Source organism: Neofelis nebulosa, chromosome 4 (assembly GCF_028018385.1).
Source record: "Neofelis nebulosa isolate mNeoNeb1 chromosome 4, mNeoNeb1.pri, whole genome shotgun sequence".
Lineage (NCBI taxonomy): Eukaryota > Metazoa > Chordata > Mammalia > Carnivora > Felidae > Neofelis > Neofelis nebulosa.
In genome coordinates, this window is record NC_080785.1 from 146,197,184 (window position 1) to 146,214,958 (window position 17,775).

The following is a 17,775-nucleotide window of genomic DNA, read 5'->3' on the forward strand; positions in this document are numbered from 1 at the left end:
AGAAATAATAAACAGCATAAAGTGATATGTCCTTTGAACTGAAACTAATAGCTTTGGTATTTATTTCCATCACTCAAGGAGTCTAAATGTTTTCCTTTCTCCTTCCTCTTTAAGGTTTTGTCTGTTCTTGTTTATGTTATGCATTTTCTTTCCTCCCCTCCTTTCTATTTTCATAGATATGAAGTCTATTGCTGGCTCAGTATCTAATGGTGGGTTACTTTGGAATGTCTCTTTCAGAGTTTTAAGAGAAAGCACTTCGTTTCCATGAGCTTGGCAACCAGAGAAGCCTTGAGTTTGCTGAGTACTTTCCTAGAAAATTCCTTAGTGATACAAATTAACTGTGGGGTAAAACAACATGAAGAGAAATCAGTTTTGCTTGCATTTTAGCTGGTGAAGTCAAAGGGTCTGGTTTATTTGATTTGGACCCTATCTTCTCCCTTGACTAAGCAAAGCAAGTTAAAAGAAGGATTGACAAAAACAAAAATCTCCTGTGGTCTTCCATGATATTTGCATTCACCCAGCAAATATAAAAACTATTTACAGTGTTTAGGATTAAAACTCCTGAAGGTGAATTTCATGGACATTATGAAATTAAATGCAAACTAGCAGGTTATATATTAATAAAAAAAATATTAATAGTATTTTCTCCTTTATGGTACTCTGAGCTTCTTGTGTGTGTAATCCTAGTGTAACTTACACAATAAATTTCAAGAGCGATGGGGCCATAGGTAATGGAATAGAATCATCTGGATAAGTATGAATGCCTTTGTTATATGTTTCTGGATATGTGAAGGGGGAGGGCTTATTGGAATTACCTGTGTGAAGAGCGGTTTAACTGTTTGTTGGAGGAGGAGGTGCTTATTATGCCTCTACAACTTTTTTTTTTTTTCCCGGATGTCTCTGTTTCCTTTTCATCTCATGTCACTAGCATCCCAAAGGAGAAGTTAAGATTGCTAAGTCTCCAAGATGTTTTACCAGGAGTACAACTCCGGGGAAGCCATTTATATGGCATGCTACATAAGAAGAGCTCCCTGGAGCTATGCAGTGAAGTAGCTCCAACCAGGAGGCCCTCTGCCCCCACCCCAGCTTGGCCCTACCCTTTTACCCGGAAGCATTTGCCCTCAGAGTCCTCAACACTGCAGATGTTCTTATAGGACATCTAGATTTCTGAAGCCAAGTGCAGAAAGGCACCAGTTCATGTTATTAGCTCTCAAAAATGGTTCTTAATTGGGCAATCAGCAAAGTATACAGACAGAGATAAATTTCATGTCATTATCTTGTATGCCTGTGGTTTTGCTTTCATTTAGCTTTATTTTTTCAATTCTCATCCCTTGCCATCCCTACCACCAGTCACCCAACCTAGTATACCTGACATCCTACTAATTAAACATCTTCATTCTTATTCTTGGTCCCTGCCTTTTTCCATACTGCCCTTTGCTCCTTGACCTGCTCCCAGAAGGGGTAAGTGTGAGGTTTCATTGGTGCTAGAAGGCCACCCTGGGCTTTCCCCCAGAGAGAGGAAAAGAGGGCACCATAAGGCAGAAAGAAGGATTTGGAGCCAAATTAGGGGAGTGAGTCACACAAAGACCTGCTGAGGTAACAAACAGGCTTGTTTCATCACAGAGACACATATGCTAATATGTCCTGCTAGAAACCAGATACCAGATCAAATTTATCTCCTTTGTGAACGATATTTCTCACAAAAGCCAGTCTCCTGCTGTTTTTCCAGAGATCTTTAATCACAAAATAGAGGTCTCGCCAGCTTGGTTGACCCTGTTATGTTTGTCCACCAACAAACAGTAGAGGTTGTCATAGGGCAGAAGTCATTGCTCTGGGGCAATGCCCTTTCCAGAAGAGTTAGCATCCCTCAAGGTGTGTCTGGCTAAGATGTGTCATCAGGAGCTTTGTCATCGCTACTGTTAGGAAGATGGTGATGGTCTTCCACTCTCACATCCTTCATCTCAGTGACCACTCTAAGTGACCCATGGACATAGAGGCAGATAACCTCTTCTACAAATGAGAAACCCAAGCCCTCACTGGGGGGTGGAGGTAGTGGACTGACTAGGTTGGGCCCTGCTTCTGATTATTTGCTTGCTCAGCTAATACTTGGAACACATATTCCATGCCAGCCTCTACACTGGCCTTGGGAAAGAACATGAGGGACAAGACAGAACCCCTGCCTTCAGGGAGTTTGCTGTCTAGTCTGAAGACAAAAATCTAGGTTATCAGATGTCTCTTTCAGTTTTTTTCTGGATCATATCAATCAGAACCTATCATTTAAAAGGTAGTTATGATTTAACTAAGGGCCCATGACTTAGGAATTAACTCTTCAGTGAAGTTCACCTTGAAAGTGATACCCTTGACCAGAAGGATAACTTTGTGGTTTTAAATTGGAGTCAGCAAAAGTATAAGGCTTCCTTGATATACTCTTTCAATTAGAAAAGAGAGTTGACTAAGAAGACCTGGCATGAGTAGGTTGACTCCAATGATGGAGATGGCAACATCCTCTGGGCTGGTGATCTTTTTGACTAGGACTCCCAGGTCTAGGACAACCATGCTCTCAGCTATAATCACCAACAGCTTATATACCAAAATATGGGTTGTTGTAAACTAAGTTCCACAATGTAACAGCCATCTGAAGGCTTGGAAGTCTTTCCTAGATGATTACAAACTCTATTCAAAATTGTGCAAACATATATACTAATATGTGTGGAGTGGAGGTATATCTCGGGAGAAAGTGGCAGTGTAAGAGTCTGAACAATGATTGATTTAGATAAAATTTAAACTAAATGTCCATGATGTACCCATGTTAACTGAAGCGACTTAAAGGGGAGAGGTCTCTTCCAAGCAATTCCTGATTCTGTTCCTGCGAATATTCCAGCCATGAGTTTCCTGTGGCCTGAGAATTGACCAACAGTGTCTTCTGTAAGAGAGGCTACAAAATGTTGCCATTGTCTCTTGAGCTTTATAAAAAGATCAAAACACATGAAAATAGAGAAATATAAGAAAAACAGTCACTTTGCTACTTTTCCAGAGAAATTCATTTTTCCTTAGGAAATTCAATTTAAGTATTGCTCGGTACTTGCAGAATTAGATTCTTTTTCCATTTCTTCCCCATTCCTTTCTCCTTCACAATGATTTTGCTTTCTCCTCAGGAGAAACTGAATCCAAGGGTTATAAGTCTAGACGAGCATTTCCCAAAGTAACCTTTGGAACATTAGTCCCAGGAGGAAAGTCTTGAAACAAAGATTCAGTGAGCAGAGAATTTTGGGAAAATGCTGCATATTATAACTCAATTTTAGAGAGTCTTGGTGCAATTAGCAGATCAAAGGATCTACAAAGTCATATAAGAAAGAAAGCTCTCCAATTTTATTTAATCCAGCATTTCCCAGACTTATTTGATCATAGAATTTTTTTTTCTTTTCTTTTCTAGTAACATCTGTGCTCTGAAAAATACTGTTCTCAGAGTATCAGGTGAAGAAACAGACTACCCGGTTTAAAACATAAGTGATCCAGTTTCCAGCAGGGTTTTTCATCAGAAGGTGGAGTTTTGAGGCAATTTCTGCTGTGCTCTGCATACCAGAAAATGAGAGTGCCTCTTTCATTCATTTCTTGGGATACCTTTATAAAGACTATAATGTCTGAGAATGAGTTATCCCACCAATAACCCAGTAGATCTGAACTAAAGGAATCATTATAAGGGTGAGGATCCAGGAAAACAAGGATAATCATAAATACACAGCCCTTCAGGAATTGAAAATGAGTGTTATGAGGGGAAGGGACAATTTGGAGATCACATAAGTCAGTAGGGTGTACCAGTGCAATAAATAGCCTAGACCCCTACCCAAGAAAGGAGTAGGTGGTAACTGGTGGCCTGTCCCCATGATGGCCATAGCCACTGAAAATGTCCAAGTAGATCATTCAGACACTTTTCAGTAATAATGCCTTAGGAAGTTTTCAAACCAAGAAGCGGGCACAAGGGGGTACAATAAGCTACTGATAAGCTTTGAGAAACAACAAGGACTGAAGAATAAATGGGACAGACTGGAACCACATTTGTGATTTTATTTTTAGTGGGGTTACCAAGACTGATTTTAGAAAAGCTAAGTGGAAGTTCAACTTCTCCTAAATGCCCTATGTACCTGTCATCAGTATCTGTTATTTTCTATAAGTACTGTCTTTCTTTGCCATGTCAATTATGTCAAGTCTTTTTACTACTTTTCTAAACACCGTATGATTTTTATTGTCCTACAAAAAAATCGTATTTTATTAATCTCCTTCTAGTGGCTTCCAGGTATGCAGAAAATCATCAGAGTGAACTCCACACTCCAGCCACCTCAAAATGCAAGGCCTTGTTCAGGCTGCCCTTTGGCATCCAGAACTCACATTCCTGTGCCTGGCTCTTAGGTTGGGCATTGGATCTTTAAGGACCTAGATCACACTATTTTTTTGTGTGTGCAAAATATGCTTCCATTTGTTAAAGAGTCTCACTCTGATTCTCATTTGTAGGAGCCTAAATAGTAAAATCTTAAACATTTCTGGTCTGGAAACCTCAGAATATATGGCCACTTTCCAAGCCCAGAACTTGCCTTTCTTCTCTCTCCCTCACACACAGGAGTTGGGAAGCTCAAGGACTTTTGACTACTTTGAAGACCAATTTAAAATTTAAATTTCACATTTTACTTATGGAAATCCTACTTCTAAAAGGAAAGCTACAGAGTTCAAGAGCATGGAAACATAATACTTCTTAAATTATTATGGAAAAATGTGGTTGAATTGCACGTTCCATTCATACTCTTTGTTATGTATTGCAAAGCATATTCACACCTGCCTGACCCATAGTAGGCACTCAATAAATGTCTGTTGAAGGAATTATTCCCTTGGTACCTTTGGAAAATGGGAAGTGCAGATGAAAGTATCCCCATTGTACATGTAAAGAAGCTGGAGCTCAGGGATGTTGTTAATTATTTAGAGTCACACACCTGACAATCAGCAGGCCTACAATGAGGTCCTGAGTCTCTGACTGCTGTACATTGGTGGCAAACCTCTTTGGCTGTCAGTATGGATGTATTTATGCAACCACGTATATTAAATACGGTTGCATGCCTATAACATCAGCTTTTTCTAGAGTACAAATGTGCCCTTGTTCCTTTTTCCCACTGAATTACGGTAAATTTTATCCTTTTTAAATTTAATTTCCAAACTTGAAATAAAATGTCATTTCATCAGCTCTGTTTCCATTCCCCCCAGCCCCCATTGTCTTTATTTCCATTCTTCTGTTATGTGCCTTTATCTTTTCATTTCCTCCCCTTTCACCTGTTCCCCTTTACTCTTTATTCTTGCTGTCCCTGTGCCAGGGAATTACCCTAGCTTTCTACAACTCTCCCGCTGCCACGGAATTACCACAGTGAGACCCTCAAGCAGTGGAGAGCATGGTACAGAGAGGGAGGGGAATTGTTCTGGGTTAAAGAGGGCCCTTAGCAGGGCACTGCCAGGACCCACATTCCCTTGCTTACTCACTTATGGATCTCTGCACATGCAAGGACCTGGGGCAAGGCAGGGGCAAGGCTCTGGTTTCCAGAGCAAAGCATAGGATGCTTCAGTGGGCCAGGAGCTGCTACCAGATCTGCCAGGACTCTGGGCACATTTTAAGATAGTGATCTTACTGTGGCAGAAGCTGGTTTTTCCATTTTGCATCCTTAACTTTAGGGTGTCCACTCTGTTAATCTGTTCCCTGAAAATTGGTTGCCTTAGTCCTAAATATTGCTCACTCCACTTAGCAATGTCCAAAATTTATCTGCAAATGTAAATAGTGAACTGTGGTTCTTTCTCTGTTGCCCCTAGATACTGTGTGGTCCTGGTACATGTTAGCTCTCAGCCAAGACTTGAGTTCGTACGACTGGACACAATTCAGAACACTGAATGTCCACTTCAATTTTCTGCTGAAAATTCTCATAGAATTTTACTTTAGACACTTGTCATTTTCTCATAAGCTATCAAATAACTTGGTCACTAAAGAACCCAGAACTAGATGTGGCCTTCTTCTCAAGCTGTATATATGGGACAGATATACAGATTATATTTTAGGATGTAATGAAATGATCTTAGTGGTCCCACCCATGTTGACTGTACCTGTACTCTGCTTCACAGAGGCTATAACCCTTGCTACCTTGGTTTTGAGATTTCTTGTCTCCAAACATCTCCCCTCTTCCCTCTTCTTAGACAAAAAAGCCATAAGGTAGAGTTAGCTCAAAATAAAAACAGCATTCTTGCCTTCCTGTCCTCCCACCTCTGTCCATGCTGCACACACCTGAGCCTTGGGTACCCGCTCTCAGATAGAATTCGTCAGTGTCCTGCAGAGCCTTCATGTAGGAATTGCTAACCATCCCTACAATTATGTCCTCATTGAGGGTAGTGGCCAGAGGCCAGTGACAACATTTCTAAATCCCAGGTATTTCTTAGCCCCAGACAGGTGTGGTAAAAGCCCTCTGCTCTCCCCCTCCTCCAGTGCCTCCTCGTCCCAGAGGCCTGCATTTCATGTTTGGTCAATAAGGAGTTGGTGGAATCTCATTGTCCACCAGGAGAATGAAGCTGTCACGGCAGCCCCTCCCCAGGCCCTATTACTTCTCAGAAAGCCAACGCAAGGCCCTTGGATTTCCCCCCTTGCCCACAGCCCCTCTCTGGGAAATGGTGGATGGGGTTTGTGATTGATGCCCCTGCTTTTGCCTTGTACTTTCACCAACAGATTAGCCAAAGTGCAGCCCTTTGAATTCTAACAAACAGACAAGGGGTTTAACTTACTCTGTTGCCCTCCGAAGATGGATTCTGTATATAGAGTTGTTATTCCTAGCTTTTGCTTAGGGAGGAAAAAAAGAATTTATTTTATGTTTTGAGGTTAAATGAATGTGGGATAAATGTATACATAGTGTCCTGTGTGTATATATGTATGTATCGCTATATGTCAGACGAACTGAGGACTTTTCCACATATGGAAGAATTTCTCAAGATCATGTTTAACTAGAAATTTCTCTCCCTAACTTCCCCTGAGTACATGTTTGAATCTACATTATATATACATATATACGTGTGTGTAAATAGGTTTTCATGTTTCCTACATAGAAGAAAAATTAACTACCATGTATCAGAGCTTACTAAAGTATAGTTACAGAACAATGGAGAAAAGTAGAAATTTTGAGTTCCTCGTGACAGTAACCTAATAAGAAAAGTTACATATGTTAGGTTTTTATTATTGGTTTCCCATTCAAGTTAGTATACCTGAAGCCAGTCTGAATAAGAAACAATCAGGTTTTTTACTTTGCAGACCTAATTTCATGGCCCACTTCTTGGACAAAGCATTGGGTTTTGGTTTCATCTAGGGATGAAGCCTTCAAATTCAAAACCCCATGAAGAAGACTCTTGTTGGGCTGATGTTTATTGGTTGGGAGAAGGGTTCAGAGATTTCCACCATTCCCACTCTTGGGCTGGTCCCGTCACAGAGCCAAAGATACCCTGGGATGCATTTTGAAATAAATTTTGTGAGCCACTTGTCTCTTTTCTTTTTAGAAATTAAAAACTGAGGTATAACACATTTAACATTATATTTGTTTGGGGCGTATAACATAATAATTTGATATAGGTATGTATTGTGAAGTGATTAGCACAGTAAGTTTAGTCAACATCCACCACCACACATATTTTTTTTCACAAATTCTTTTTTTTTCTTGTGATTATTTGCCTCTTTGCTGGTACTCCTTTTATCACCAGTGGATTGGAAGATGCTGTTTAAAACCCAGCAGGTTTTTTCAAGTAGACGAAATAGAAAGATGGCTCCGATGTCACTTTTTTCTTTATCCCTCAAAGACGATGAAAAATCCCCAAAGCTACTGAAACACAAGTCAGGAGGAATGTGTGGTTTCTCACCATTGGGACATAAAGGTGGCGGCTTTATGTGTTTGCTTGTTTTTAAGAGCAGAAGCTCTAGAATGACCCTGCCAGGGTCTCTGTGAGGCCACAGGTAAAAAGGGACATGAGGACAAACCTCTGCACCATTGCTGGGAGAGCATTTAACGGCTCCTTCCTCTTCCAGCAGTTGTGAGCTCACCCAACCATCACAAGCCACAGGAGAGCAAGGGAGGCAGGGTGACAGCCCCTGGGAAGCTAGCTTTGCAGATGAGCAGGTTGTCACCAATGCTCTTTAATCTGGGTGTGATGTTAATTCCTGACATGTAAGCACATGAGGGCACAATTTGGTAAACCTTGCCAGGCAGTGTCTTCACGCCTGGGAAAAAGGCAGAGCTGCTTAATGCGGCACGATCCTCCTGTTAGAAAAGGATTTTTCCTTACAGAAGATTTGAGCCTGTGGAAGATTTCAGTCTTACTCTATTTGGGGTAAAGTTTTCATCCCCCCTTTTACTGATTCCTCTTAGTTTTAAATCTTGTTTGCAGTATTAGGGTTTCATTAAAAGATTTGTTGCAGTATCCTTTGAGTCAACAGGGGTTTTCAGACACAGCCTGCACTCCCCAGCTTGTAGATGTAACTCATCTTGGCAACATTGGAGGGTTGATTCCTTTTCAACTTGCTGCTTTAATCCAGTCACATTTGTCTAAGAGGCAGCCCTTAGGCTCCCCCATTGAAAGGAGGTGGCCAACCTTGAAATGTCTGGAAGCCGGGAAATCCATTTTCTGTTGCTAAACACCATTGCTTCTCTTTTTTTCTTGAATGATGTCATAAGGGTCACGTTTGACTTACACACACCAGGCACTTCCAGCACCCTGAAGATAAGGGAACAGCAGAGGAAGGAGAATTGGAAACATCTTTTAAACTTATAGGGCACACGCACACATTCTGAAAACTACCTTACTTATACAACAATAGCACTTTAAAAATTGTTTCAGCATCCCTATATGAATGAATGATCTGATTAGCCTCCAGCTGTGAACACCCCCTGAGATGCTAAAATGTGTACGGATGGTTTTATACACTATCAGGTCCTTTTCACACCTACCCTTTGGCCTTTGGCCTTAGTGCAATGTCAAATAATTTGTTGCAACAGCAGTGAACTTATCAGATGCTAACAACAGGGATGGTGTGCCTAGTTATACTCGTATATATTTGTAACATCTACAAAGTGGTTTAATTTACATTCTCCAATTTAATTCAGTCGGCACCCTGTGAAGTGTCAGGGTCAGGATATGATCCCATTTTCTTTTTGAGGCAGCTGAAGAAATGACGAGTCAAGAAACTAGGGGATTTGGTTGCCCACTAGCCAGAAAATAGCAGAACCAGAATCGTGTTAAAAACACAGTTTTCACTGTATTTAACAAAGCCAAGTGTTAATGACTGATGGATGAGGGAGCAAATATAAAGCCTGTCTCCACCCTCACCCCTTTTTTATGACTATCTGGCAGTGGCTCAGTTTTTAACAGATGTTGACTTTGGGCTCTGAAACAATATTGTTGGCCAACGTAGAGCCTTCCAGTATTTCCATCTACAGCTGGGTATCTTGCATCTTTCAGCTGAGAGATCTGGTGCCATGTACAAAAGACTGGTTTGTCAGAATTACTTTTGCTTGAAGGAAATAGAAAACTAGTTTCTTCAGGTTGCCCCACGATGAAGCCTCCCCCCCCTCCCCCCCGCCAAATCAAAAAAATGCCTGAAGATACTTCATTAGAAGTGAAGGAGAAAGCCAACCACTGCCCCTCGCCAAATTCTGTAATGTTTTTTGATGGCTTAGCAAAGGACTCAGATAGTTGCCCTCCTCAGGGTATCCCTGTGAGTTGAAGTTGCTGAGAAGAACCACCCCAAACAGCACAGGCTTCTAGTCTCTGCCTCTCCCTTGAGGAATACCCTGGTGTGTCTTTTAAAGTACTAACCTCTCCTGTCAAGTTCCCGCTCAGCCAGTGACAGTCAGCTTTCACAACTGGGTTTGGAAGAATAAACCAGGAAAGTGGCTGGTGTAGTGCAAAGGAGGAAAGAGCCATTCTTGGGAGAAACAAGTAAACACAATCTTGGCAACTCTAAGAAACTCTGGAATCTAGGCAGCCTTCTGTCTCAGAGGAGTTGAGTCATTCAGAAAAGAAAGAAACTGATCCTATATACTTACTCATTTGGAAATAATTTGTCAAATTCCCACATCTGAGACATTGTGAGGCCATGTGAAGTGAGTGAAAGCTCTCCTTTTCCCCTTAGGGACCTTGAAATTTGTTGGGGTGCTGCTGATATAAGCCCATTTAAGGGACAGATACTGTGTGCATGTGAGGTTCTCTTTCTTTGAAGAACCAGAGAGACCATATCTAAGTTGTGCCATCCCACTCCAACCAGGGCCTTCAATAGCTCGCAAAGAGGGCAGTACAAAGTCCAAAGTACTTCAGAGCTGAGAAAAGCAGAACCAACAAATGGCTTTGGGGTCAACATGAGCTCTTCTTTCTGTGGCTTCAGAGTTCACATGTCAGAAGGGTATACCTTTGTGGTCAGGCAGACTGGAATTTGACCCTGGCTCCACAGCTCCTAGCCAGGTGTCCTGTGGTGAGCTACCTGATCTTTTTTCCTAAGACTTCCTTTCCATATCTGCATGAAGCCTCCCCAAGCCTGTGTCATGGGGCTGTGGGGAGACTCAGTGAAGAAACACAGAAAACGGCCTTGCTCAAACCTTGAACAGGTGCTAATACCTGCGGGCTCATTTCTAGTCCAGGTCGGAAATAAGCTAACATTTATATTGCAACAGGGCACAAAGAAGGTATCTGAACCTAGATAGGACTCTCTTCTTCTTTGGGGTCTGCAAATGTAACAGATACAGGCTATAACAAATACAGATCATGTAAGAGTTTACAGGCATTCCTGACCCCATCACCTGAATAGAGACATCCATCCATAGGCAGGGAAGGTGAGAGGCATGGATGGAAGGTCTCCAGAGAGAAGATATGGACTTGACCCTGAGAATAAACTTACTAGTGCTCTGACAAGGCTAGGTGTCCCTGTTTTCCAGATTCATACCCATAGGTTTCCTTTACACATGTGTTTGTCTTCCCTGGCTCTGGCCAAGCCTGTAGTTGGAAATGCCAAGAAGAGTTGCTTTGGTTGAACCCAGACACAGGGCACATCATAAATCCCATACTCTAGTCCTGCTTCCAGGACTTGTGCAGCCAAAGTTTGCAGAATCTTTGGGCTTGATGTTTCCAGAAAGTTCAGAGAAGGCATGTACTGAAGTAGGGTAGGGATAGGTCTGGTGACTGTATACACCAGACCCTGTTAGAATCAGGACAATCTCTTTGCATCCCTTCCCTCAAGAGAGCCAAGGTGAACTTTCTGGCAGAGACAGCTAGCTGAATTCTCACAGAGGCAGTGGGCTGATTTGAAAGTGATGCTTCCATAATTTTGCTCTCATTTTCAGTTAGGACAGGTGTGACAGTAAGGTCCCCTTTAGGGACCTAGTCCTCCAATTTCAAGAAAAAAAGCTAACTGTTAATTCTAATTGCAGGTGTTTTTGAAAAACTATTCAGTGATAAGCTAGGGCTTGCTTGCTGGTTGTAGCCAATACTTGAAAATAGAGACCAACTAAAAGTTTACACTGGGCCATTTATCATGTCATATTATAGAGTTCCTTCCCAGAGCTTCTTTGCTGGGGCTAACAAATGCCTCCCCCCCAGCAAAAGGAAGTCACCTGTCTTGTCAATGATGGCTCGTTCCTTTGTCCTTAGATGTTGTCATCAACATAGCCCTGTGAGCGGCCCATCCAGTGAGGAATTTTGTTTTCCCATTAGGGCCCAGCATCTGGTACTGCAGGATTTCCATCGAGACCCCATATAATCTCTGGAGCTATAGATTCATCCTAAGGTTATTTGATAGCTAAGCCTCCCAGCTCTTCCAAATTTGCTGTGTTTTATGGTCACTGTGCTCTGGTCTGTAGCCCACCTTGGATATTCCCATCCCCAGATGCTGTGGAAAAAAGTACACAGAGGACTGATGGAATAGAGGCTTTCTTCCCAATCCAGATATTTTGGCAGCTCCTGGCATAGCAATCACTCAAGAAGGACATGCGAGGGAGCAAACACCAGCGACATCCAGAAAAGCCAATGCAAAGTAGATTTGGAAACAGAGAAACAAGGAAACAGACTCTCCCAGACCTGATAGATGCATTTTGAAAGTCCCAAGAATTTCTAAACAACTTGGCATGAAGTTAGGGTTCAAGTGACGTTTATCTGTTTCTTATTTTTTGGCTCCCAAATTTACATTTCTGTGCAGTAAGGTTGCTGAACAAATTAATATTTGCATACAAAGATGTAGGCAGTGCAGGAGTCAGACAGCTGTGAACGTTTGGAAGTACTTGGAGCTCCCCCTCTGATTAGCTCCTGCATTTTTGTTTTTTATTCCCCAAGCGGACACTCACTCTGACCCAGATCACTTGGTGATTAGGGTCAATTCATGTTTAAGCTTTGAAGATTAGAGAGACCAGAAATGGCCACCACCTCCCCTTCTATTTTCAGTTAAAAACTTTCAACTTTAAAAACAAAAAAACCTGAAAAAAATGCATAATATTCTGAGTTCACTAAAGGAATTTATCCACATTTCTGCCATGTTAAATGTTAGCAAAGTTTATATTGGACTGTCATATTTCTTTACTTTATTCACCAGCATATAAGACGTCGATCTCAACATCTGGTTTTTAATAACCCTGGACATCTGGGAGCTCCTTTTTATTCCTATGGTGGACGAGGCACAGTAGTGATATTGGCAGTGTATATTTTCAACCTACAACTCCTGTCTGTTTCAATCATAATTAATTACCACTTTTTAATATATTTAATTTGCTAAAAGTGATTTGCATTAGACCACATTTCACTGTTAAGAAAATAGTGGTAGATTTTGGTGGCAGTGGCTTTCCTTTTTTCTTTCTTCTTTAAAATGTAAAACCCTCCATGAATGGATTTGAAACAAACTAAATGTATACATGTTTGGGGTTTTAAATGCAAAATGAAATAAACTTCCCTTCAAGGAAAGTGATTTTACAGTCATTTAGACTAAGCGGTCAACAGGGGCTGTGGGCTGCATTTTAGGGAAACCTCCTATTTTGTTTTGTGACTGACAAATCATAGCATCGCTCTGTGCCTAGAGTTTCCCTATGGCAGTGACTTTGGGGCTCAAAAATGTTATAATGAATGCTAGGGCTTCCATCCAGAGAAATATACTTACACACATACCCACAACATTCTTCTTTGAATTTCAAGGAGTGGCTAGACCCCTTGAAACCCATTTGTGGATGCCTGGGGGTCCCTTGACTTGACTTTCCTTCTTCATTAGCATAAAAAGGGACATCAACTTTGCTTTTCTACAGGAACCCGGGAGGAAGTTTAATGAATATAAAAATAGTATTTCTCAAGTTATGTAGGGAAAAGAGAAGTTTATTGCCAGGAGCAATTGCTAGATTGTGTAGTGATTAATAAGCACAGATAAATTTTACAAGAGAAGACCCAGCTAAAATGATCAGTTGTACCTTATTTTTTTTTGCCAGAATATCCCTATCTAACCTGTCAGTGCAAGTTCACACTGAGTTGTCCAATTCAGACTCTGTGCAAATCACTTGATAGACTCAAATCAGTCAGGGATTGTTAACCCTTTATGGGACATAGATCCCCTTGGGAATCTGGTAAACCCTGGCTCTCTTCTCAGAATATTTTTAAATGCATAAAATAAAATACATGGAAATACAAAGAAAACAAATTATATGAAAACTCACTTCAAAGGCCACAGATCTGAATGTTTGAGTTGATGAAAATCACCTTAGCCTGTTGGCAAGATTAGACTGAACTATATTGCTGTTTTTCTAGGTCAAAAATGGTGAAATATTGGCATTTTTATATGATTCAAACAAATATTACAACAACTTATGCAATAAGAGTCCAAATGGTGAGAAAATGATCCAAGTTATTTTTTTTCCTGTTCCTAGTTTTCAAAACAAAGAAGCAAATCATGGCAAAACCTGATTTCATTGGGGATTTATTAAAGGACACAGCTCCCAAATTATGTGTGAGACCAAGATATGAACCACTCAGTCTTCCACACTTTGTTTCAGTCCTGCAGTAAAAAGTGAGAATTCTTGTTCAAAACATGACCTTAGAATGGTAGATTTACTTCTGTCTCCAAAGATTCAATTTTTCTGCCTATTGGCCACTTCACTAAGTGAGGAAAGTGGCCAGAGCCATTCTGGAAACATTTTCAACAACAAGAATTCAGACCAAATAAGTTTCAGTTTATCCATAGTTGAGCACAATTCTTAAGTTAAACAAAACTCTCTTTCTACAAGCATTCTACTGAATTGAAAGTTTACTCTCTTCTCTTTGAAACTTATTTGATTGCAAATGTATAATCATTCCATGCAAATGTATAATCATTCCATGGCGTGTACATCCTCTTTTATGCTGAGAGCAAACAGAACCTGACAAATCAAGAAGATCACAGCATGTTTGAGCCTTTGTGAAATAACCAACGTGAATTATTGCATGCTACAAAAGTTTGTTCCACCCAAGGAGATGGAGTTTTTTTGTTTTTTTTTTTTAATTCTTCTTCAGCCTTTATTGATACTCTAAGCTTAAGAGAAATTAAGGGTATTTGATTACTATAATTACTTCTCTGCTTACTTAAAAGGTTTAATCTACTCCTTAGGCATATGCAATTCAGATTGCATGCTTTCCAAAAATATAATCATCTGCTAATGTAGACTAATTTTAATCTTCTAATCCAATCTTGACACAGAGTCAGAGCTGGGTGGGTGGAATGTTTTGTGTGGGGGTTGCCATAGATACAAAACTGAGTTATGTATTTGACAAGTCAGTGATGTGGAACTTAAGTTACTATAGATTTTTTTTTCCTCACTCTTTAAGATTAAAAAACAAAGTGAAGATCAGTGTGCCTTTCCAGTGCATCACGGTGTAACTAACCTTCTCTTCTTTCATTCCGGTGCTCCCCTCCTCTCCGTGCACCTCCCTACCCGGGCCGGCCACAGGATGACGAGGAGGGCATATGGGCATAGCCGGGCCTGTAAACCAAAGTTCCAGTTTTGTTTTGAGGGGTGAGAAACCATCTTTTATATCATTTTTCTTTTAAAAATTGCATTCTGGTGTTGTATTGTATGTGTGTTCAATTGTGTTCGCTGATGTTTGTGACTGTGCCCTGCTTCTGTGTTCTGTGACCACCCCCAAGAGACCCCTCCTTCCTACTACCCCTCCCCACAACCACATTATTGCTCTGCCGTGTTGGGGCCGGGTTGAGCACGATTCAAATGTTTCTGTGTTATTTAAGACATAAACTATGCCCTTGCTAGGATTTATACACACTTTTCAAGGCATGATTGTGGACTCAGAAATTGTCACTATTCTCTAGTAGCGGTTTTCAGCCAACTGCTTGCTTTTACCAGATATACCAGTGTGGTGTTGTGACTCTCATGTCCTGGTTCTGTCACATGTTTGGCAAGGAAAATAAAACTGTATACCTTCATGGAGCTGAAACTGTCATCTCTAAGAAGCCCATTTGATGGATTGTACTATCTCTTCTATGGCAGTTTTGAAGAAAACACAAGGATCAAGGCATAGTGATGGTGAATGGGTAACTGTATCTCTTTAAATGAATTAGAATAGAAATCTCAGTATTGGCAGGTTAGTGGCCTTATACCTGTTGCTTTTTTTTTTTTTTTTTTTTTTTTTTTTTACAATTGTGCTTCTATGGAACTTGTAAATTATAAATTTTTCACATTGCATTTTTTTAGAGGGTCTGCTCTTTTAAAGGATGATTTTTAGCCATTAACAACCTACCTTTTATTTCTGTATTATCTGCATTATAATTGAACAGTGGCACATGTAATTGCCACATGGTTATAAATGGAACATTGAATCCTAGAGCCTTGCTGCCATGAATCACACCTCTGCAGGATACTGCAGGTTGTTTAACAAGTCATTAACTCCCCAGAGTTGAATACCTATGGTTCCATAGAATATGCTGTTGAACTGATGATACTGTATATGACATTTTGTTCAGAACAAGGAATGTGGTCAATTGTGTGCCATGGTGATTTTGTATGGTCAAAAAGAACTCAATACGTGGTTCTTTTTCTGGGACAAATGTGAAATGTCACAAATGTCTGTGATTAGAGAGGCAATTCTGGGGGATAACTTAGCAGATATGCCCTTTCCCAAGTCTTGCCTTCATATTACATGGTAGCGGTGCTTCGGGCGAATTTTAAAACAATAACTGGTATGTTTTGCCCATAAGTGACAGTTTTGTTGGTGTGTTTCACTGCTTAGTTAAACCTGTTGCAGGTCCCACCGGTGATTCATATGGCTTTCTCTGGTGCTGTGTGGGAATACACGGTGGCAGATTTTCAAATACAACATCTTTCTGCATAGTAAAGATGTAACACCTCCTGGATCCATTTGCTGCCAGTAGAATCTGTTTCTTGGTCACATCAGACTGTCTATCTCTCTTCTTCCTGCTTTCCTGGGTAAAGGGGAAAACAGCACTGGAATTAACTCTTCCAGATACAGAGTGTTTCCAGAGGGAAGCTTGTCAGTGTGAAGAGGTGGGGAAACCAGAAAAATTCCTAAGGTCCTATCTGAAAGACTCTCTCCCTATGTAGGAAAAACTTTAAGGGAAACATCACATTTACTTGTGCAGAAAAGTTAATGCATGTGTCAACTGACCTACAATAACATTAAATAAGGAATAAAGGTTTTACAAGGTTAAAAAGCAAACGTGTGAAACCTGCCCACAGCGTGCATGGAACAGGTAGGCAAAGGAAGGTTCTATGAGTTTGGGGTGGCCTTGAGAAGAAAGAGTAAGTCCTACTTGGGGCTCTTCCATGAAGCTCTTTCTTCTACCATCATAAGTGCTGGGGTGCTGGGCTCTATTTATGTCTCCTCCTGAATAGTAAAGATTTTATTGCTCTTTCACAAGATTCATGACATCCACCCTGCCATCCCCTAAGATAGGACCCAAGTTGTCATCCTCAGGGTGGAACTGGGGCCAAGGCTCATAGAAAACCTTGCTTTGCTCAAGGCAAATGGAGACAACAGTGTTAAGCCCCTACCCCCTTTATTCTTTCATGAATTTCCCAAGCACCATGTACCCCAGAAAACAAATGTCTTCTGAAAATTAGTCAATATATAATCCTACTTTAATATGTTATAATAAATTTTATAGACTTCTGAGGAAAACTACTTATCTTTCTTTATGACTCCTTTAAACAAGTTTGCTCAGATATCCTCAGGCTTTTAAAACCATATCTTAAGGATTTAAATAATGAGATACTGGGGGAGCCTTCCATTTTCGAACAGCCGTTGCATGTTTTGAGTCATATTACAATCTGTGGGGCCTAAGGAGACATTAAATTTATAACTAAAGATGGATAATAGTGGCACATTAAAAATTAACTGTTTTGAATATTTTGATTTATGGCCCTTATAAAAGAAATATTACAAGAAGTTATTTTACTAGCCATCAGTAATATGCTCAGAATAGCATCAGAAGTCTCTGACTTGAATCTGGTGTTTGGTGCTGAAATGAATCATAATTTGGGAAAAGTCGCTCCAAATATTACAACGAATTGGAATTAACATAACAGCCCTGACAGCTCCTCCTTTTTTTGCCACTTCCAGACACTAGCCCAGGCATGATTTATTTGTCTCACTGTGATCATTCAAGGGTGGTGTTTTCTGAGAGCAAAGTGAACTGGAGAAAGTTTCTTTTCTAAAGGGTTTCGACAGCCCCTAGAGTCAGGCTTTCCCTCT

The 17,775-nt window shown here is 40.6% G+C and overlaps 1 protein-coding gene across 12 annotated transcripts in view; it reads left to right on the forward strand.

Moving 5' to 3' along the window:
• The window catches only part of ERC2 (ELKS/RAB6-interacting/CAST family member 2), a 936,036-nt gene that overhangs the window by 751,070 nt on the left and 167,191 nt on the right, over positions 1-17,775 (forward strand). For 3 of the 12 annotated variants that reach the window (XR_009260861.1, XR_009260860.1, XM_058726516.1), the window contains exon 18: positions 15,000-15,065. The exons of the other annotated variants lie outside the window; for them this stretch is intronic. Coding sequence is in view for 1 of the 3 variants with exons in the window: in XM_058726516.1 (XP_058582499.1) it covers positions 15,000-15,026 (27 nt within the window). In the remaining 2 variants the exon portion in view is untranslated. The remainder of the gene's footprint in view (positions 1-14,999; positions 15,066-17,775) is intronic. 12 annotated transcript variants of the gene reach the window in all.